At 42.9% G+C, this 23,065-nt stretch overlaps 1 protein-coding gene across 1 annotated transcript; it reads right to left on the bottom strand.

The window, feature by feature from the left end:
* Nucleotides 1-1,079: 1,079 nt before the first annotated feature.
* On the bottom strand, nt 1,080-20,912 carry MATN3 (matrilin 3). The gene is made up of 8 exons (XM_054474993.2): nt 20,661-20,912; nt 13,995-14,561; nt 11,426-11,551; nt 10,234-10,359; nt 8,711-8,836; nt 5,387-5,512; nt 2,560-2,670; nt 1,080-1,430 (listed from the first exon to the last, which is right to left on the bottom strand). Exons 1-8 carry the CDS (start codon nt 20,893-20,895, stop codon nt 1,375-1,377), a joined length of 1,473 nt encoding a protein of 490 aa, XP_054330968.1. The 5' UTR covers nt 20,896-20,912; the 3' UTR covers nt 1,080-1,374.
* Between the last annotated feature and the right edge of the window lie 2,153 nt (nt 20,913-23,065).

The following is a 23,065-nucleotide window of genomic DNA, read 5'->3' as shown; positions in this document are numbered from 1 at the left end:
CTCTATGTCATACCCTTTCAAAATTTTTGAAAAGAGATGCTTTATATGTTTCCTTGGTATATTTAGTTTTTGTTCCTTAAAGTTTATATTTTATATTTACATCTGTAGGATATATTTGCTTTACAGGAGCTTATATTAAAGTAAAGCTCATCATTATTTTATCCAAATTTAGATAATTTTATATTGAAGCCTTTCTTTTGAACCTGAACTTACACTTTAGCCTCAAGAGTGTGAGATTAAACTATAGGAGGAGTATCAAACTTCTGTCTTTTGATAAGAAACTGTTGAATATCAAAATAACTGTTAATTCAGTATAATTTAAAGAAATATCTTTAATAGACAAAATTGATGAGTCATCAAAAAATAGACATGATAATATGTAAAGGTAATACTTTTATTATATTAAAGACAATACAAACGAAAAACAGAATTGAGCAGTGCAAAATTTAAAGGACTGTTTTGTTCTCAAAGTTGCAAGTTTCAAAGCCAAAATAATTATATGTATCAAATATATAAGTAAAAAAAAGTTAGACTTTCACGCCTGTAATCCTAGCACTTTGGGAGGCTGAGGCAGGCGGATCACTAACATTAAAAAGACAACATTAGATTTTGTTGATTTATAGCAATTTTATAAATATATAACTTTATCACTTGCATCCTGAAGCAAAATAATAAAGTCAATTTGGGATTTTTTGTACTTGGTAAAAAGTTTAACACCCTAAATTCACAACTAGTGCTCTTTAGTAGTACATTTCTTTCAAAGACCAGAATGAATTAAAAATGGCAATGTAATGTTCACTTGATCTGTGTTAACTATTTTTAGATATGTGTATTACAATCTATTGATCACATCTTCAACAATACTCCAACAAAATAAGCAAAAAACAAAAAGTGTTAAACAGTTCAAAATTACATTCATCTCAGTTATATGAAGTTGTATGTGTAAATACCTTGTACAATTTGCACTCTCAGTAATAAGATTGATTTATATTATAAATACTATCAAAAGAAACTAGACCTAAAGTTTCTATCGTGAATATGGTTATCTAATATAAACATTTAAAAATTAAATGGCTCAATTAGTAGATAAAGAAACACTAAACTTTTCATTCTATTTCCTACCAATCATTTCACAGTCATAACTTAGAGACACTAAAGTTTGCTCTTAATAAGTATCTGCATATTTATTTCCTTGGAAAAATCATGCTGATTCTCCAGAAGATCTTCATACAATTTATCCAGTAATATTCAAGCATTAATACAGGTAATGGCAAATTATTAGCAGGAACATTGGCAACAACAGGTGTGCAAAAGAATGCATGAATATTAAGTATACCAAGCTGTCCACATTTCCAGGTGAGAAATTGGAGCAATTTAACGATGTATTTGTCCGTATTCATTTACTTTCAACTTCTCCAACATGTCATCAAGTGGCAAGTTGTTAAGGCCAACCATTTATTTTTACACATTAGAAAATATAAACACACTTTCAAACCCTTCACAAGATAAAATAATTATGTCCTATGATAAGTGAAAAAAAGAGCAAAACTGTTTTCTCACCAAAAGTTGAATTCAGTCTAAAAGTCAAAAATCCTGTTCTTCAGAGAGCACAATAAAAGTAGACCACTGCAGTGGTCTTCAGATGTTTTTGTTCATATAAAATTTAATTGGAATAGCATCTTAGTGTGAGGGATGGGGGAAGCAGTGTTTATGAAGTCTTGATTAAAGGGATAGTTGGATTGTCCCTTTGTTTGGCTCTCTCAAGATTCTGCTTTTCTAAGAAATGCACCTTAGTAGATCTAGGGTAAATGAGAAGTATGCCTTTCTTGTGTAAAGTTAGGAGAATGGTGATACGGAAATGAGAGACGAGAAAAGAAAATGCCAACTGATTCCAAGTAGTGTCTTAAGCAAGTGAAGGATTTGGAAATTGATTCTTTCCAATTATCTGTACCTCCCTTAAAAGTCTCTGCATACGCCTAGATTGTACCTACCACAATCTGAATTCCACTCCTCTGGGGTACATAGGAACAGAGTTGTTAACTTGAACTGTTCTGAGAAACTTTTCCCGAGTTACTCCTTTGGAGAAAGAACTGATTTTGAAAGTTTCTGAGATTGTATCATGTTACATTTTAAAATCTGCTTTTTGACCACTTGGCTAGTCAAAGGGTACAACTGTGTGTAATCTGAGATATCACACCCCATTAATCAGCTGACTTGCTTTGTACATGTTCAGATTCTGAACTAAGAAAGCCATATTAAGGAATCATTAGCATAAATGTTCCATCTGTTATGTAAGAGCATCATTAGGAGCATATACAGTTATGGAAAAGCACTAGGGGACAAAATAGGCAGCTTTTATATGTAAATATTGAATGGGTGAAACAGTCTATTAAACCATTAGAAAAGAACTCTAAATTTTTTAAAGTTGTGTATTACCACTGCTCATATTAAAACCTAACAAATAAGTCACTTGCCTGTGGAATGTCTTAAAGTGTTTGGCTCGATTGTAGTGCCTTGGTTGGCTCCAGGCAGAAGCAGAAAACCTTCCAGAAAGGATATGTTTAGTGTTCAGTCTTTGAAGATACGAGCTGACCTTGTCCTGGAATGCCAGTGTAGCTTCACATCCACAAGCATCTTCAGTGGAAATGAGTCTTCGTGCTTCCTCAATGGCTGAAGACAACGACAGTACACAAATATACTATCTAGGAATAGCTATATAGGAATCATAACAAATCAGGAAATCCACGGTTGAATATTTCCACCGTTAAGACTTACCTAAGTGCATTTTCCAAGAGGTAAAGGGATAGATGAACAAACAAAAAGACGAGAAAATACTTATCACAGAAAAATTCATCTTAGGAGACATTGGGAAAAATGTTTAAAATTGTCAAAGCTGAGTGATGCTTAAGTGAGGGTTCCTTATTTTATTCTCTGTACTTTTGTGATTGCCAGAAATTATTCATGATATAAAGTAAATTTAGAAAAACATGGTTGGTACAGGGGGAGGCCAGGGATATAGAAATGAGACAGTGTTCATGTGATACTGTGTAATTAAGAAAGGAAAGTGGGCCTGGTGCAGTGCCTTATTCCTATAATGCCAGCAGTTCTGGAGGCTGAGGCAGAAGGATCACTTGAGGCCAGGAGTTCAAGACGACCCTGGGCAACAAAGCAAGGCCGTGTCTCTACAAGAAAGTAAAATAGTTAGCCAGGCATAGTGGCACACACCTGTAATCCTAGCTACTCGAGAGGCTGAGGCAGGAGGATCACTTGAGCCCAGGAGTTCAAGGCTACAGTGAGCCATGATCACACTACTGCACTCCAGCCTGGGTAACAGAGTAAGACCCTGTCTCTTAAAAATAAATAAATAAAAATAAAACTAGGACAATAGTCCTCTATTTGTATGGCCAAAATATATCAAAGATGAAAACTAGGGCCAGGCGCGGTGGCTCACACCTGTATTCCCAGCACTTTGGGAGGCCAAGGTGGGCGGAACGCTTGAGGTCAGGAGTTCCAGACCAGCCTGGACAACATAGTGAAACCCCGTCTCTAATAAAAACACAAAAATTAGCTGGGCGTGGTGGCACACGCCTGTAATCCCAGCTACTCGGGAGACTGAGGCAGGAGAATTGCTTGAACCCGGGAGGCAGAGGTTGCAGTGAGCTGAGATCGCACCACTGCACTCCAGCCTGGGTGACAGTGAAACGCCATCTCAAAAAACAAACAAAAAAAAGGATAAAAACTAGGTTAAGTCCTGATTTCCTCTAGAGGACTGTTACTCTATTTAATGGCTTGAAGTAAGAGTCCTAGTTCTTACCAATAAATACTTTGGAACTGAAAATTCAGGTTTGTATTGACATTTAACCAAATATGAGAGGTGATAAAAGTAACTCCTGTTTCTTTATGGAATTCAGTCAGGCAGCTATTCCTATTCAGTATCAGGGCTCCTCCTAAAGTTGTGAATAGAAATAAGAGTAACTTCCCAGGTCTGAAGACTGGTGTATCATCTTCCAATGGAGTAATTCTATTGCCTGAGGACAGGAAATGGTCCTTTGCTGCAACATTTTTACTCTTAACATTTTACAAAGATCCAATATAGGGATGGGAGATCATAAATTCATTAAATAGAATCTATCATCTATCCACCTGTCTAAATCCTATTGAACCTTTTAGGGACAGCCAGTCCAAATCCCATCTTAGTTAATCAGTCAATAAACCAGAAAGTATCTATTGAATATCAACTACATGTCCATTATCCCTGTACCCATAAGATGGGTATATATAATACTTGTTCAATGTCTGTCTTGCCTGATAGTCTCTAAGCTCTAGCAGGGCATGGGCTCAGTGGGATAGTCTAATTAAAACACTTCACAGAAAATTGTAAACCTGGATTGTAGAAAAATTGAAAGTTGAGAAATGGATCTGAAACTCCATTTCTCAAACCTGGGTTGTAGCAAAATTGAAAGTTGAGAAGTGGAGAAATGGTGCTTATAATAGCACCAGAAGGAATAAAATAGTTAGGAATAAATATTTTTAAAAGTACAAGACTTGTACACTGAAAACTACAAAACAATTTTGAAAGAAATTAAAGAAGACCTAAAATAAAATAAAGTAAAATGAAATAAAAGACATACCATGTTAATGGAGTGAAAGACTGTTAAAATGGCAGTACTCCCCAGGAAAAGATGCCTTACCTCATTAGTAACCAGGAAATGAAAAAAGCATCCACTGGATTGGCAAAAATTTAATTCAACAAAACCAAATGTTGGCAAGCAAATTCTGACAAGCAAAAGCATTGAGGGGAGGGTGGAAATGAGTGAGTGCAGGGCATGCTCCTGGACCATCAAACAGCCCACTGTGGCTGGACCAGGATGCGGGAAGAAGCAGTGAATCTGGGGGCAAATGTAGTAGAAAAGTGTTCAAAGCCAGGATGAGAGAAGTAGTTACCATGGGCTGAGGGGAGCGGGTGATGGGCAGTTATTGTTTCATCGGTACAGAGTTTTATTTTGGGATGATAAAAAATTTCTGGTGATGGATACTGGTGGTTGTTGCCCAATAATGTAAATGTACTTAATGCCACTGAACTATAAACTTGAAAATAATTGAAATGGTAAATTTTATGTGTATTTTACCACAATAAAAAAAATTCAGACTTAGGCAGAGAGTTTAATTATTAAGAAAACATGTGAAAAAGAAGACAGAAACAGATCATGGAGGGTAGGCTGCCTGGTATAGGGGTATCATTGTTTTATTCTGTAGACCAGTGGGAGCCACTGGAGAATTCTGACAGGGAGAAAGAATCACAACTGTGTCTTAGACAGAAAGAAAAAAGCTTGCTCCTGAAAAATTTTCCTACCAAAGGAAATAGCCTTAAAGGGCTGATCCTCACCTGAACATGTTTTCTTATCCTCATTTAAGGTGTAGCCAGGATAGCAATCACAGTGGTAGGATGCGGCCCCATCACTCACACAAATGTGCTGGCAACCATGAGAGCCTAGGGCACACTTGTCACGGACTGACCGCACACGGTGCAGGAAAGAAAATATTCACACATTAAATAGAAAGGTAAACACAAATGTTTGAGAGGAGAAGCTTCCCTTTGGTCCCCACAAGTGCTGAGAATGTAGTAGTAGTCAGTAGTCAGCAATAGGCCCCATGCTGCAGGAGCAAGTCTGTTTTCTCTTCCCATACTTCTCATCTCTTTGGCCTCACATCACACACACTCCTTTCCTTTATATCTCTCACAGATATCAAAGGGTACCTTTCCTTTTTTTCTACCCACAGCATTGGGCGGCACTGAGTCTTAACTATATTCCAGAACTTACCTCCAGCCTTTCCCGATGACTACCAATGCTTCTAGCATCCCCAGCTACTCGTGGATCATCATCATCATCACCAAAAGTAATGTTTTAGGGACCTAATCATACATGGAGCTAAGTTTGATGCTGCACAAAAAGCACTGTATTGACCAAGTGCCTGCCTTCATAGCTTACAAAGTGGAACAGAAAACATTGACCTGGAGACACACGCACACACACACAAGCACAGATGGGGAAATGATACAGGGTTAGTAATAATGATGATGTGTATGATTAGAGAGTGAAGTACTTACTATCTATGACAAATAACATTTCAGGGACAAATTCAGTTTGCCCAAATTTGAGTGGAGAGCAGAGCAAAGGCCATACTCATCCCATGTTCAGACTGGCCTAGGACAAATAAAATAGCAATTCTCCTTTAAAACCCAGAAAGCCTTCCTGGAAGACATAGGTTCCTCCTCTGCCATTGCAGGAACCAAAATAGTTTATTTCCCTCTAATTTTCCTCTTAAATGTCATTTCATGCACAGAACCTTTTGTGGCTCACTAATGCCTACAGAATAGCTTTGTGCGAAATGCGAGACGCTATATAATCTATACATAAAGTGCCTTTCCAACCTTAATATGGCTATTCCCTTTCAGTGCTACAATTTAGATTTTTTTTTTCAGCAAAATGCCTTATAGCAGGGTGTTTCATTTTTTTCCCCTCATTCCAGCTTAGTACCCACTCTACAGGTAGCAAATGGACATGCTTTCAGCCCCTGGCCCTTATTTGGGGCTCCACATTTAATTTACAAGCCTTCCTACCACTAGCAAGGGAAAAGCAGACCATTAGAAGGGATCTGATCCATGGGATGTTCCCCAGCTTTATAGCAGTATTCACTATTACTTTAAAATATATAAATAGGCCAGGCACAGTGGCTCATACCTGTAATCCCAGCACTTTGGGAAGCCAAGGCAGGTGTATTGCTTGAGCTTAGGTGTTCAAGACAAGCTTGGACAAAATGTCAAAACCCCATCTCTACAAAAAATACAAAAATTAGCCAGGTGTGGTGGCATGTGCCTGTAGTCCTAGCTACTCAGGAGGCTGAGGTGGGAGAATCACTTGAGCCCAGGAGGTAGAGGCTGTATGAGCCAAGATCACACCACCGCACTCCAGCCTGGGTGACAGAGTGAGACTCTATCTCAAAAAAGAGAAGAAAAAAATAAAATAAAATAAAATAAAATATATATATATATATTTATTTATTTATTTATATATAAAACTAACTTTCCCACTAGTATGTCTTTCTCTTCTGTCCCTCTTCACTGTCCTGTGCTTTGTACACTAAGACAGTATGGCTTAGTGGTTAAGAGCCTATGTAACCACTAGAGCAAGTACCTGGGTTCAAACCCTGGGTCTGCTACTTGCTAGCGGAGTAACCATGGGCAAGTTACTTAATCAGTTTCATCCTAACGTTGCTGTGAGTATTAAGGTACATTATTGTAGCTAAAATGCCTAGAATCCTGCATGGCCTACAGTAGGCATTGAAGAATATGGGATACTGGCATCTGGGAGTGTTGTCTGCCTTAATTGAAAATTTTCTTTATGTTTTTTTAAAAAATAAATTGCTTGACTTTATTCCATACTATCTGTTAGTTTAAATGGAAATTTGTTTTTGGTTTTTTTTCCCAGTCTTTAATGTTCCTGGCAGCTTAAAGTACCAACTGGGACACTTGTCACTAGTTTGAGAAGTGCAGCCATAGGTGAATTCTCTCCACCCCAACTTTCTTAGTCATCCTGCCCTGAACAAATCAGCTCAAGCCAGTCCCCCGCCAGTGCCACTTTCCACTTGTCTCCATTGAAACCTTCACCCTCCTTCAAGGCCCACCACCAGCCCTTCGCAGATGCCCACCTCCCCAGCCTCTACAGCCCTTCGTTTCCATCAGTCCCTCTCCCTGGCTCAGTCTCTGCTTTCATAAGGAGCTGGCTTTCTGTTCACCCAGGCTTAACTTGCTCAGAGGCAGAAACTTAGGCTTCTTTATATGCTCCCAATGCTTAGTGCCATACTGGGAACAAAGTAGGTGCCCAGTATTTTTTTATTGGTTTCCCTTTAAAAAAAAAAAAGACACTGGGTTACATGCCATTTCCCTTTGTCTATCTTGATGAAGTCTGTATCTCCTCAAGGGAGAGGAAAATGTATATCAAATCTAAAACACATTCAATATGCCAAAGCTAAACAGCACCTTAAGAGCTTGGAATTTCTCTCAGGAGTGTTTTTACATTTATAAATGCCACCTGTCCTGCCAGTAAGTTTAAATCAAATTAATGAGGATTAACAGCACTGGCCTGGGCTCATTGGCCAACGTATAAGGCTGAGTTTCACCGATGATTGATCGTCTAGAAACTGCCAGGGAGTGACTGGCCTCAAACTTACTGGAAGATCTGTGTGGGTCTAATTCAGGCATTCACAAAGTCTTCTTTACTAAAATCATCCAGCTTTAAGATTAACACTACAGAAAAGTTCCAGGCCAAGTTTTAATTGGAAAAAGATCAGTTCATCCTATCACACCAAATAGTTACTGTCCAACTGACTTCCACTAAAGTTTCCTCTTTGCTTAAAAGTCTTCAGTATACAGAGCTATAAAATTTTCCTGGATAAGGACCGTACATTCAGTTAGCTTTTCTCATATCCCCCACTCCCTACCTATTTCCCAGTAATTTTCTGAAGTAATCTATGTTTGCTCCAGTGAGCTCACCACCCTCTGAGCAATGTGTGCCTTCATCTAAAAGTGTGATAGAATGTCTGAACCTTGATTATTAAGTTACCTTTAAAAACCTCTTTGCTGGTGAGTTGCAAGTTGGTTTCACTGTGAAAGACCCAAGTATGAAAGAATTTTTTGAGTGGATCTTACCTGAACATGTTTTGTTATCTGCGTTCAGAGTGTAGCCCTCATAGCATTCACAATGATGGGACCCTGTTCTGTCATTCACACAAATGTGCTGACACCCATGGGTACCCAAAGCACATTTATCTTGAGCTGTGAAACAAAAAGTCAGGAGAAAAGAAATAGAAAGTGGAAGAGTATTTTATTACCCATGGATAGAAACCTTATTTGCAGCTGGAAACATATGAGGAAAACTTACTGGAAACTATTCAAAACCATTGGCACTGTTTTTTTCTAACTAGAAGTTAACCAAGTTAAGTGAAATCCTGCACATACAATAATTATTCTCTGACCTTCCACAATTGCTTTTCAAAATCATCAGTATTGAGTTTTTATAACCTAAGTATCTCATAAATACTTTCTAGCATTCCTTTTAGGCTTATTGTACTTATCCGAACTCAGCGGGATACCAACAGTTGTGTGGCTAATTACATTAGATTCAGAAAAACATAGAATTAGAGTTTGAAGAAATTGTAGTTCAACCCTCTCCTGTTTTTTAAATGAGGGAAAGGAGCACAAGGGAGACCAATTGATTCAGAGCAGCATAAAAACTCAAGACACACATTTTCATTCAATGCACTTTCCTCTGTACTGATATATTTTTAAACTATTTTTTACTTTTAAACTTTTCATCTGAGATAATTTCACATTTATGAAAAAGTTGCAAAAACAGTGCAAAAAATTCCTGTACTTCACCCTGTTTCCCCAAACAGTTATTTACATAACCATAGTATGATTATCAAACCAGAAATTAACACTGATACAATATGATTTACTAATCTACAGACTTTATTCAAATGTTGCCATTAATGTCCTTTTTCTGGTCCAGGATCCAATCCAGGATTCCACATTGCATTCAGTTTCACATCTCCTTCGTCCTCTCCAATCTGGGACACTTCCTAAGTCTTTCTTTGTCTTTTACGACTTTCACGTTTCGGAGAAGTACTGGAAAACTATTTTGTGAACTGAGAATGTCTCTCAGGTTGGGTTTTTCTAATCTTTCCTCATAATCCTGAATTTTTAGCAAGAATATTACAGGTGTGCTGTTGTGTCCACAGTATTGAGCACAGCATGTCAGGTCATACATGATGTCACTACGTGTCATCACTGATGATGTTAACTTTGATCACTTGGTTAAGGTGATGTCTGCCAGTTTCTCCACTATAAAGTTACTGTCTTTCCCTTTGTAAGCAACAAGTAACTTGTGAGTTGTTATGTGATTTCAACCTACTGAATTGTCTGTAGCATTTGGGAAGGATTGTTCAGGTTGGCTACAGAGAAGGAAATGAGCAACATATTTATATATTTGGGCCGAGATACATACATGTTACCATTTCTAACGTTTTGGATAAGACTTAAAAATGGGAAAAGCTCAAGGTGACAAGAGAGGAAAACACACCAACTTCCCAGTCAATGTGACCTGCCCTTCTATCACTGGGTAGGTAGGCAGATAGCTAAGTAGCATTAGTAAAGACTCCTGCCTCACTTACCTGAACAAGTTTTCCTGTCTTCATTCAAGGTATAACCTTCATAGCACTCACAATGGTAAGAGCCACTTCTGTCGTTCACACAGATGTGCTCACATCCATGGGTGTTAAGAGCACACTTATCAAGAGCTATCAAAAGATGATTGAGACAAATGTAAATGCATGCAGAGCATGGCAGAAATAAATAATTGTGGGCCACGCCACTTACAGTTATACACACACACACAGAGCTAATGAAACAAGGGAGGGGCAGCTGGGAGTTGGGAACCAACCCTCCGGTCTTGGCTCTTTCACTAAAGAGACCCTGTGACATGGGTAAGTTTTTTCCCTTCTGTCCATCTCAATTTCATTATCTATAAAATTAAGTTATCTCTAAGCTTTCTTCCTCCCAAAAACTTTTTTCTAGGATTAAAAACAAAACAAAAAAAATCTAATTCCCATTCCTCATTGACTCCATGTATTATCTATGTACCAGACCAGTGAGTACCCCTCTAACTTCTTTGCTACTTCTAGATTCCATGAGCATCTATGACTAGAGAGGAAGAGGGTAGCTTGCATGTAATTAAATAAAATCCAGGAAAATTTTCAAATCCTCAAAAGGACTAAGAATCTTGGACCCGTTTCTTTTCCTTTGTGTGTGTGTGTGTCTTGTTTTCTGAAACAAGGTCTCCCTGTGTGGCAGTGCAGCAGAGGCATTATCATAGCTCACTGCAGCCTCGACCTCCTGGTCTCAAACAATCCTCCCACCTCAGCCTCCCAAGTAACCGGGACTACAGGCGTGCACCACCACACCTGGCTTTTTTTTTTTTAATTATTTTTTGTAGAGATGGGGTCTCACTATGTTGTCCAGGCTAATCTCGAATTAGCCTCAAACTATCCTACCATCTCAGCCTCCCAAAATGTGGGAATTATAGGCATGAGCTACTGCACTCAGCCTGGACCTCTTTCTTAGTAGCCTTTTCTCCTACGATTTTATTTAAAACTTACGAAGTATGGAAATAAGCTGATTTATGTATCATTTCACTTTTCTCCCTAAGCTCCTTTTCAGGGAAAACTGCTGATGAACACCAGTAAACCAGCCAAAAGGCAGTTAGGTAAAAAGGGGTCAGAGAGTCAAAGCACAAGGCCAGTCCAAAACCTGGAGCATAGGTTCCCAAGTATTTGATTCAGTCACGGCCCCCTACACAGGCCTCACCTGAACACGTTTTCTTGTCGGCATTCAGGGTGTATCCTTGGCTACACTCACAGTGGTGCTTGCCTTCCCCGTCACTGATGCAGACGTGCTGGCACTGGTGTGTTCCAAGCACACAGGGGTCCAGCGCTGTGAGAGGAAGTTTACAACAGTCAGCACTGACACTTAGGAAATATCTCAGATACCTTCTCCCATGTCAATAGACATTGCTCTCCAGGCTCCTTTCCAAGTCTATCTTTACTTCACTATAAAAAATGGTTATTTGTTTTCTGCCTCTGGCTTATTAGCAATGCTACTCCTAAACTAGAAATGTTGCTAATTTAAAAGTACACATCTTGCTATATAGACTTTCTCAAGGGAGAAAGGGAATTTGGAGTTTGGAGCTGAAGCCAAACACTTACATAGGCCAGGCTTATCCACCTCCCCATGAAAAAAAGATTTGTGCTTCCCCACCACAAGAAATGGGAGAACAATAAATGCACAGACTGAAATGACGCGAGCTAGTTGTCCCATTGTAGCCAGAATCTGATTTCCAAGGTTCTATAGCCTATGTCTAAACAGAATTCTCACACAAGTATGGGTCTAAGCCTAGAACGAACTCACAGGTGGGCAGTGGTACATATTTGAACATGCAAATGGTAGAGGACAGTTCGGGTAACTGTCTTCTGAATATGTAAGGTGAGTGAAGTCATCCATATGCTAAATCCATAGTGAACTCATATGCTAATACAAACAGGTAAAAAGAAAAGAACAAAATAAATGAGATTACATTAGCTAAACTACATCTCCATCTTATTGCTCCTGGAGCCATTTATATCTCATTGGATATTTTTTTCCTAGTGACCTCTTTTGAAAGATGAATCAATGAATTAAGTCATTTCTGAGAAACCAAGGAGGCCTGTTGGAGGAGGCTGGCCCTCCTGTGGCAGGTAACCCAACCTCCACTGCCCTTGGCAACAAGACAAGGCTAATATTTTCCCAAGAAGGGCCTTTTCATGGAATGATCTTTCCAACCCGTTGACTACAACAAGCTGCCACTCAGTCTTTTTTCCATAGACAGGACATTTTTTCCCCCAGAACAAGCAGGTCTTTTGTACCAGAAGGAAAAGATTGCCACTCACCACTTGTTACTTTACAGCCTTCGAAGCCCAACCCCAGGTGCTAGCTTTGAAACCCAACTTTGCCACAGACCAGCATGCTGATGGGAAGGCTCTCACCCACAAGCACGGAGTGGGAGGGTGATTTCCTGGGAGAAAGAAAGCCACTTTCTTTTTGGAAGCCAACGAATGCCAAGTAGATGCCACCAAAGCCAGTGATGGCTTGTGAAAGCCCAGTGTCCTGGGACAGGAAAGACAAGGGGATCCCAGCCAAGTCTGACTGCAATGAGGCCAAACGTTGCCCCAGAGCAAGACTTCATCTCCCTTTTCCTGACAAACCATTGATGGCTGGGTTTCATATTAACTTAGATTAAAAGTCTCCTTGAAATTTATAATTGTAATTAATTATTGGTTCATTTGTTTGTCTCACCCCCATCCCCAGAATGTTAGTTAATGGTATAGAGGGATTACCTTTATCTTTGTATCATCAGAGATCAATAAATGCATGCTGAATAAATAAGTGTGAAATAAATTATATTGCAAAAAGGTATCTATGTTTAAAAATTCACCTGAACTAGAAATTGGTCCACAACTGCTTGGATATTCATATAGAGGCATCAAAAGATTATCTCCAGATGATAAAAAAATAAACCATAAGTCCCACAGATCATAATTCTGATCAGTGACTAAAAATAAACTCCAGCATTGAATGGATCTGTAGTCCTAGATTTGGTCAATTCATGCTAAAAATTCCAATAAAATTAGCATGTTCTTATTCAAATTCCATCCTAAAGGATGGAAGGAGTAGCAGAGTTAACAGAATGATTTTTTAAGATCATCTTGCTTTCTTTCAAGTGAGCTGAAACCCTAATCTGCCTGGTCTCTGAATCCTGTTCCTCAACAAAGAGTAATCAGATAAACAGCCCAGTCTGAAAACCAGAGCATTCACTAAATGCATGCTCGGGCTGACGGTGACGTTGGAATAGAGGCCTGCTGACTCTCCCAAGGACAGACGCTGCTCCCTGTCTTCTGCGGGAGAACAAACAGAGTCCTGTTAGATCTAGAGATGGTAAAACTAAAAAAATATGTATCAGGGGAAAAAAATGTAGTGGTGGGGCAGAGGGGACAGGAGAGGCATCTTGAGTTTTGTTTTTCCTGACCCTGACAGGGAACAGCAGGGTCATTTATCCTGGATATTTGCAGACCTTCACAGTTCTAACACAAACATGAAGATTTTATGAGCAAACCAAGTTCCATATAATGCAGCTCTATATTCCTAAACCAATAGAGTGTGTTTAGGTTGGTCGCACACATGCACGGACGCACGTGCATGCACACACACACACGCATTGGATATATTTAAGTTTTTCATTAAATTTCCACCAAAAAAAAAGAGAATAATACTCTTTTCTCTGGGTACATAATGTCTGAATATAACATCCTTTCTGGTTGGAAGCAAAGACTGACCAACTTACCACAGAAGGTTTCCTGGAATCTAGAGGAAAGTTTCTCAATGACCCCATAGGTCTCCACGTAGAAAACATGCTCCTCTAGGGGCTCACTGGCCATCATCTTGAGGGACTCCATGTCTGCCCGGTCCACGCCCACAGCATAGAGCTCAATACCAGATGCTTGGGCCCGAGCCGCCACCTCATTCACCTGGTCCTGGGGCCTCCCATCTGTCACAATAATGGCCACTTTAGGGATGTTAGAAGAGGGCCCTCGAGCCCCTGCCTCCACTGTGAAGATTTCGTCCATTGCTGTCTGGATGGCTAGGCCTGACATGGTTCCTGTTGACAAGGGTGTGATTCGACCCACAGCCTGCTTCAGGGACTGCTTATCTGTGTAGGTCTGGAGTTGGAACTCGATCTTCACAGTGCTAGCATAGTTCACCACTGCCACCCGCGTGTCAGCTGGCCCAATGTCCAGAGTGTCGATTATCCGGGAGACAAAAGTTTTCACTTTGGTGAATTCCAGGGGCCGTACGCTACGAGAACTATCAATGATAAACACTAGGTCCAAGGGTCTGCTCTTGCAAACACCTGCAAAAGACCAAGAAATGATCAGACCACAGTTAGAAATGTGATAATCCTCACTTCCAGAAAACTCTGGGTTCCAGGAGGCCAGGCAAGGCAGCATCTCCTGACCCCAACATCACCACTGCCTGCGACCTTCCCCAAGACCATCGGGGTGTTGAAAGCACCAAGGACTTCAGAATTCCCTAGTGAGAATTCACCTAGAGGTGTGAAGTTTCCCCAAATACCTCACCTGCAGCCTGGCTGAATCCTGAAATTGCACTTAGAACCTCATCCCTCTGCTTAAGCTTTTGCTCCCAAGGGCCCTCATGATTCCTGGGAATTAATGGATTCTAGACGTTTCTTAAGCACCTTGGCTATCTGGAGCAATTGGACAATGTATCCCTGAACCATGTAAAAGGCCTTGGGCCCTCAGGGACAGCCTCATTGCCAACCACTGTGCCCAGGCCTCAGGCAATGGTAGTCTGAGGAAGGCACTCAGGGGCTCTTCTGGTGGCCCCCCTCTTTTACTCCACTTCCAAGGGGGTGAAAACTGCTCCAGAGTATCCCTGAATCCTCCCTCCATCTGGCCATCATTCCTATTTAGTGAATTTGGGGGCTCACTGGAGCCCTGAACTAATTAAAAGTAGAGCCGGGCGTGGTGGCTCACGCCCGTAATCCCAGCACTTTGGGAGGCCAAGGCGGGCAGATCATGAGGTCAGGAGATTGAGACCATCACGGTGAAACCCCATCTCTACTAAAAATACAAAAAATTAGCCGGGCGTGGTAGCAAGCGCCTGTAGTCCCAGCTACTTGGGACACTGAGGCAGGAGAATGGCGTGAACCTGGCAGGCGGAGCTTGCAGTGAGCTGAGATTGCGCCACTGCACTCCAGCCTGGGCAACAGAGTGAGATTCCATCTCAAAAAAAAAAAAAAAGTAAGTAGAAAGAGGGGCCTGGGCGCGATGGCTCATGCCTGTAATCCCAGCACTGTGGGAGGCCGAGGTGGGAGGATCACCTGAGGTCAGGAGTTCGAGACCAGCCTGGCCAACTTGGTGAAACCCTGTCTCTACTAAAAATACAAAAATTAGTGGGGCGTAGTGGCAGGTGCCTGTAATCCCAGCTACTCGGGAGGCTGAGGCAGGAGAATCGCTTGAACCCAGGAGGTGGAGGTTGCAGTGAGCTGAGATCCCGCCATTGCACTCCAGCCTGGGCAATAAGAGCAAGATTTCATCTCAAAAAAAAAAAAAAAAAGTAGAAAGAGGGATGCCAACTTAATCTTGTATCTGTTTAGTGAGCGTCCAGCTTCGTGAGCATGTCTCGTAAGAAGCAGGGATTGTGATCTGGTATCTACCCTACTGCCCCATCAAACTCTCTTGGTCATCTCTCTTTGACTTATTCATTCACCAAAAACATTTTTTGAGGGCCTACATGTATGAAGCCCTGGAGCTACAAAAGCACATAAGCCAGATTTCCCACCTTCAAAGAACTTACCTCTTTTCTACACAAAATACCTGACAGTTTAGTATCACAGTACATTTTAGTGTTCATCTATTCTTTCCCATTCTTTCCTGTTTCCCCCAACCCCTGTTTGCACACCCTCTCTCCTCAATACAAAAATCAAATCCACAAGTCAGGATGAGACAAGAAAAAAAGCCAATTATTAAACTTCTTTTTCTTTTTTTTGAGATGCAGTCTCACTCTGTCACCCAGGCTGGAGTGCGGTGGTGCGATCTTGGCTCACGGCAACCACCGCCTCCTGGGTTCAAGCAATTCTCCTGCCTCAGCCTCATGAGTAGCTGGGACTACAGGTGTGCACCACTACACCCAGCTAATTTTTGTATTTTTCATAGAGACGGGGCTTCACCATGTTGGCCAGGCTGGGCTCAAACTACCAACCTCAGGTGATCCTCCCACCTCGGCCTCCCAAAGTGCTGGGATTATAGGTGTGAGCCACTGTGCCCAGCCCTAAACTTCTTTTTCAAGCCATTCCTCCTTCTCACCCAACACACATGCAACGTGCATACAGGCATTACATGCACACAGGCATTACACGCATGCAGCCCTAAATGGAAATGAGGTCTTGGGGCATGAAGTGTCACTCAAGGCTCTTTACTTTCCTAATAAGGAGGCAGAAGTTGATGCTACTCTAGGAAGGTAATTTACTTAGTGAGTAGGAAAAAAAGGTGATTCAAAATTAATGCCTAGACTAAGCAGTTTATAGAAAAAAATTAAAGCCTTACCTGGAACAGCCTACCTTATGTCTCTGTCTAGTTTTCTTTTAAAAGCAGAAAATTATCTTCTTGTTTTTAGCCTGCTGCTTGGAGGTATTTAATTAACAAAAATAAAATCTTCCTTTCAGTAACACTTTAGGAATCACAAGTTACCAACACATCAACCCTGTGAAGCTGGAGGTGCAGAGGTGGTTTTTATATTCATTTTACAGGTGAGAAACCTGAGGTTCAAGGAGGTGTGAGAACTAGAAAGTGGTAGAGCATGGATTGGACTCCAGGTTTCCTGACTCCCAGTCCCTGGGGGCTTGCTACTGAATCCCAGTTACCTCTCTCTGAGGCAACATTTTCCTCCACAAAAATCAACATTCTCTCAGGTATTCAGTAAACATCCTGCTTGTTGACTTTGAGTCACCGCCCTGAAATATGCTGTATGTCATGCATTTAGTTAAGTCAAAAGGAATTAAACCCAGGCGCAGTGGCTCATGCCTGTAATCCCAACACTTCGAGAGGCCGAGGGAGAAGGATCACTTGAGCTCCAGAGTTCTAGACCAGCCTGGGCAACATGGGGAGACCTCATCTCTACAAAAAGTTTAAAAATTAGCCAGGACTACAGGACCTGTAGTCCCAGCTACTTAGGGGGCTGCGGCAGAAGGATCGCTTAAAGCTAGAGAGTCAAGGCTGCAGTGAGCCACAATCACACCACTGCACTCCAGCCTGGACGATAGAATGAGACCCACTCTCTAAATGCCAAAAAAAAAAAAAAAAAAAGGAATTAAAATTCTTTCTTTAAAAAGAAAAAACAACAACTCCAGCAGCCATAAAAAAGAATGAGCTCATGTCCTTTGCAGGGACATGGATGAAGCTGGAAGCCATCATTCTCAGCAAACTATCACAGGAACAGAAAACCAGACACCACATGTTCTCACTCATAAGTGGGAGTTGAACAATGAGAACACATGGACATAGGGAGGGGAACATCACACACTGGGGCCTGTCAGGGGGTGGGGGGCAAGAGGAGGGAGAGCATTAGGACAAATACCTAATCTATGTGGGGCTTAAAACCTAGATGATGGGTTGATAGGTGCAGCAAACCACCAGCGCACATGTATCCCTATGTAACAAACCTGCACATTCTGCACACGTATCCCAGAACTAAAAGTAAAATAATAATAATTTTTGTAAAGAACTGAATAGGAAACATTTGTCATCTATTGTCTCTAAGGGTAGCCACTATAAAACTTCAAAAGAACGTTGGTCTCTACAGTCTTTTATCTTAACCTGAACATTTCCTTTCTATGGATCCCGGGTCTTTAGACAAACGCAACCAATTATCAACCAGAAAATGTTTAAACTTACTTACAGCCTGGAAGCCCCCCACCACCACTGGCTTTGAGTTGTCCCACCTTTTAGGACCAAACTAATGTATTTCTTAAATGTGTTTGATTGATGTCTCATGCCTCCTTAAATTGTATAAAAACAAGCTGCACCCTGACCACCTTGGGCACATGTACTCAGGACCTCTTGAGGGCTGTGTCACGGACCGTGGTCACTCATGTTTGTCTCAGAATAAATCTCTTCAAATATTTAAAAAAAAAAAAAAAACTCCAGAATTTTACTTCATTCCTGGAAAGTCCCATAGATCTAGAGCTAGGAAGAAGAATTATGTTGAAAATCTTTCCTGGAGATGGGTCAAAGTATTTTTGTATAATTAGAAAAAGAAAAGGGGGGGCAACATGAAGATATGAACTCTGTAATTGACAGTGCTTTCACCAACACCCAAATGGTGTCCTTATAAATATCATAGCTATGTTCTTATAACTAAATGTGCATGATTCCTTCCTTCTCCACTTGGTTATTCACACCGAATCCTCTATTCGGGGTGTGGTATGCAGAATAATGCCCCCCCCCGCCAAAGATGTCCACGTCCTAATTCCAGAGACATGTTACTTTTACATGGCAAAGAGCAGAGACTTTGCAGATGTGATTAAGTCAAAGAGCTCTACACCAGAGGTTATCCTGGATTATTCAGTGAGTCAATGTAATTATAAAGTAGAAGAGGGAGGCAGATGAAAGAAATGCGAGTAACTCAATGTGAGAAGGCCTCAACCTGCTTTAGCTGGCTCTGAAGATGGAAGAAAAAGGCCATAAGCCAAGAAACTCAGCAGCCTTCATGCGCTGGAAAGGGAAGGGAAATGCCGTCTCCCCTAGAGCCTCCCAAAAGGAACACAGCCCCGCGACACCTTCATCTTAGCCCAGTGAGACCAGCGTCAGACTTCTGACCCACAGAACTCTCAGATAATAAATGTGTGCTGTTTTAAGGCACTAAATTCACAGTAATTTGTTACAGCAGCCATAGAAAACTAATACCTGAGGCTTGACCAGGATGGCAGAAAATTCTGTAAACATCTGGTGCCTTCCTGATTGGTACTCCGCATCAATCATTAGTTGTTTCTGAATCTCACTCCCATTTACTAAATAGCAGCAATTTGATTCCCAAGAACAGAGAAAGAATCTGAATCTCCTAAAATGTTCCCATACTCACAATACCACCGAGTCCTTATAGTCCTGTTAGAAATAAAAATCCATAGCAAAGCTTAGCAATTTCTTGTTGCTAAAAGGAGAGAATTTGGAACAGGGTGGAATCTGGCATTTATTAAGGGGTTATCATTCATGATCCGGTTCGGACTCCAGCTTAGGGGGACATGACCACCTGGTGCTGAATCTCCCCTTCCTCTTCCAGTCCCATCCCAGAGGGAGGCAGGTCAGGACTAGAGTAAGATTAACTTCCAGAAGAAAGGCTTTCCCTCAATTCCCGGCCTGGAGCAACCAGCCACCAGCTGAATCTAGCCCTGTGGACCCCGGCACCTCCTGCCTTAGCAGCAATGCTTTTGCCATTTCAAATCTGCCACTTCAAATACGGGGACTGAGTATTTGAGTCAGGAAAGAGTCCCTTGAGCTCCTTCTCACCTTATCCAGAAAGATGCAGAAGGGGATAGACAATTCAAATTGGCCTGAGACATGCAGCATGGCTGGCCAGATGAGACTGCATACCCAGAAATGGCCTGGCACAGACTCTCTTTAGCAAGACTGAAGCTGGGCTTTTTGGAAATGAAGATACAATCTTATGTAAACCATATTAAGAGGTTGGTAGGCTGGGGAAGTGGAAAGGGACCTTGCTTGGGATTTTGGAGCCCTGAATTTTATTGTGGGCTCTGACACTGATTCACAGAGTCCCTTCAACTTGATATGCCTCAGTTTCCCTTCATGTGCTGTCAGGGGTTGTGTCAGACGACCTGCCCGCTTCGTTACACTATGAGCTTTGCTCTGCTTCAGGAATCAATTGCTAACCAAAAAGAGAAATACAATTGTTCACCAAAGACCCAGAGTGTCTTGATCGTGGGGTATCCTGCGGCTCCTCGGATCTCCTCCTTATCTCACAGCGCCATCCCTTACCTGCCAGTCTGAGGCAGCCTGAGGGCTGTGGGAGGAGAGGAAAGATCACGCCCTGCTATTGGATGGAGATGGAGAGATTCCAGGAGAACTAACAGCAGAGTCTCAGGAAGGGTTTGCTCACTGAATGGAGAGGTCAGGCCTGGGACGGAGCTGGGCAGCAGCCCCTGCGCTCCCCAGCTGCCCTGTGCTCCTGGCCAAATCACAGGGGAGGTTGCTGGAGTGAAAGCTTCAGGAGACCCACATCTCTAGCCTGGACACATGAGTGATATTGGGCATCTCCCTCCCCTTCTCTGGACCTCAGTTTCCACCACAGGATTCATCCGGGAGGGGCCTCTTTCCCCCGCACCACGGTCGGCTTGAGGCCGGGATGCAGCGCGCTTGGTGGATGCCCGGGGCTTCTCGTTCGATGCTCACCCGTCCCTCCCGCCGCCCGCCTGTACCTGCACCGCGGGCGCGGCCAGGCTCGCTGGCCCCGGAAACGGGCGCGCCGCCGGGAGCCGCAGGAGAGGGGCGGCTTCCAGGGCTGCCCCCGGGACCTCGGGTCCCCAGCCTCCGGAAGCCCGGGCGGGCCACGGGGTCGGGGGCGGCGGAGGGCAGCAGCAGCAGCAGCAGCAGCAGCGGCCAGAGCAGCAGGAGAAGTCCCGGGAGGCGGCGCGCGGGGGCCGGGCGCGGCATGGTGGGCTTCGCGGGCCTGGCGGTATCCGTCGGGGGCCGGGAGCCCACGCGAGGCGCCGATTTAAAGGTCCCGCGGCCTCGGGCCCCGCCCTGCCCCGCCCCGGGGCCTCGAGCGCCAGGCCGGCCCGGGGAACCCCGACCAAAGCCAACAAGGAGCCTTGTCCGCGCATTCCAGCGGCAGAAACGGAATGTCTGGGCGAGGCGGCCAGCGGCGCGGTGGTCACCTCCCGCCCCTGCCCTGAGCCCCGAGCTGGCTGCAGCTGGGTGGGCTCGGCTGCTGTCGCAACCTCCGTCCTCCCAGTAACACCGGGGCAGCAGGGGGCAGCCATCCGCGGCTGCAGCCTGCCCGGCCCTCCACTCTCCCTCCCACCCCAGCGGGGCCTGCGCCCCAGGTCCAGGATGGGGACCCCTGGACTCTACCTTCCCTTCTGCCACTGGTTCGCCCGCCTGAGGCTGAAGATGAAACCCTGCTCCTCGTTCGACATTCCTTTCCTCAGCCAAGTAACCCAAGTTTTGCTGTGGGCTCTTGTTTTAAAAAAAAGAAAGAAAAGGCCTCACAGATTCTAGGGGCATGAATAGAAACGCTTTCATCCGAGCTTCGAATATCCACAAACATTTGAAGTTATATTACCGGGAATAGAAAGTCAAACATACATTCCCCAGAGAGCCCCGTTAGCTGGAAGGACAGCCTGTACCAACACAGGCTTCAAAGGCTCTCCCGAGACCCCATTTCCTCTCCGGAAGAGTTAGCATGGTACAGGGCTGGAGGCTGCCAGGGGACCCCCACGGAACTCACTGTCTGTGAGAAGGAGATTTGCATAAATGTGGTGTCTGTCTACGGGAATGTGGTGGATTTAGGAAAGAGACACTGACCGCCTGCGGAGACCAGGAGGACTTCTAAAACCAGGTGACATTTGAGCTGCGTCTTAAAACAATGAGCGCGAGTTCCAACAGAGCCTATCTGGCCGTCCTATTTCACTATTTTCCCTCTACAAGCGATCCTCCTCACAGGATCCTAAACCTCACTTCTCATATTTGTACCCCATGTTGGTAGCAGCATTATACACAATAGCCAAGAGGCGGAAGCAACCCAAGTGTCTCTCTTTGTATGAATGGAAAAGCAAAATGCAGTATCTACGTACAATGGAATACTGTTCAGCCTTAAAAGGGAGGAAATTTTGGCACATGCTACAACATGGATGAACCTTGAGAGTATTATGTTAAGTGAAATAAGCTAGTCACAAAAAGACAAATACTGTATGATTCCATTTACATGGGGAATCTAGAGTAGTCAAATTCATAGAGACAGAAAGAATGGTGGTTACCAGGAGCTGAGGGGAAGTGGGGATGGGGAGTTGTATAATGTATCAATGACATTGGGCAGTGATAGTCACGCTGAGGGAAAATGTCACTCAACTCCCAGTAAGAACTCACCAATTTAGAAGGACCTTAGAAGAAACGAGAAGTTTGTAATAATGGGAAGACGACACTAAGAAGTTTGAAAGAAACTACGCCAAGAAGAGGAGGGATTGATAAATACAGTATTTGCAAGCTCTGGTGGACATTTGTCATTCCTCTTGCTTTTAGAATGCTCCCCAAAGCCTTTGAACCCTGCATTAGTCAGGGTTCTTGAGAGAAACAAAACCAATAAATTTTATATATACATACATATAGAGAGAGGGTGGGGGGAGTAATTCAGATTATGAGGGATTGGCTCATGCAATTATGAAGGATGAGAAGTCCCACAGTCTGCTGTCTGCAAGCTGGGGGCCCAGGAAAGCCAGTGGTGTAATCCAGTCCAAGCCTGAAGGCCCAAGAGCAGGACAGCCAATGACATAAGGCCCAATCTGAGTCCAGAGACCCAAGAACCAGGAATGCTGATGTCCAAGGACAGGAGAAGCTGGTTGGCCCAGCTCGAGCAGAGAACACATTTGCCTTCCACTGTCTTTTTGCTCTATTCAAGCCCTCAACAGATTGGATGATGCCCACTCCACTCACATTGATGAAGGTGATCTTCTTTGCTCAGTCTACCAATTCAAATGCTAATCTCTTCGAGAAACATCCTCACAGACACACCCAGAAATAATATTTAATAGCTATCTGGGCATCCATTAGCCCAGTCAAGATGACACATTAAAATTCACCATCACAAATACCTTCCTAAATTTAG

This window comes from Pongo pygmaeus, chromosome 12 (genome assembly GCF_028885625.2).
Source record: "Pongo pygmaeus isolate AG05252 chromosome 12, NHGRI_mPonPyg2-v2.0_pri, whole genome shotgun sequence".
NCBI classification, from domain to species: domain Eukaryota; kingdom Metazoa; phylum Chordata; class Mammalia; order Primates; family Hominidae; genus Pongo; species Pongo pygmaeus.
Note: the sequence above shows the minus strand (reverse complement) of the source record. Positions and strands in the feature narration are given on the sequence as shown.

Bases quoted from the DNA above. Each gene is read 5' to 3' on its own strand.
- MATN3 (XM_054474993.2), bottom strand. From the start codon at position 20,895: ATGCCGCGCCCGGCCCCCGCGCGCCGCCTCCCGGGACTTCTCCTGCTG. The intron at 11,552-13,994 runs GTAAGTTGGTCA...TTCCTCTCACAG, and splicing joins ATTCCAGGAAACCTTCTGTG to CGCTGGACCCCTGTGTGCTT. The intron at 10,360-11,425 runs GTGAGGCCTGTG...ATCTTTTGATAG, and splicing joins CGACAAGAAAACGTGTTCAG to CTCTTGATAAGTGTGCTCTT.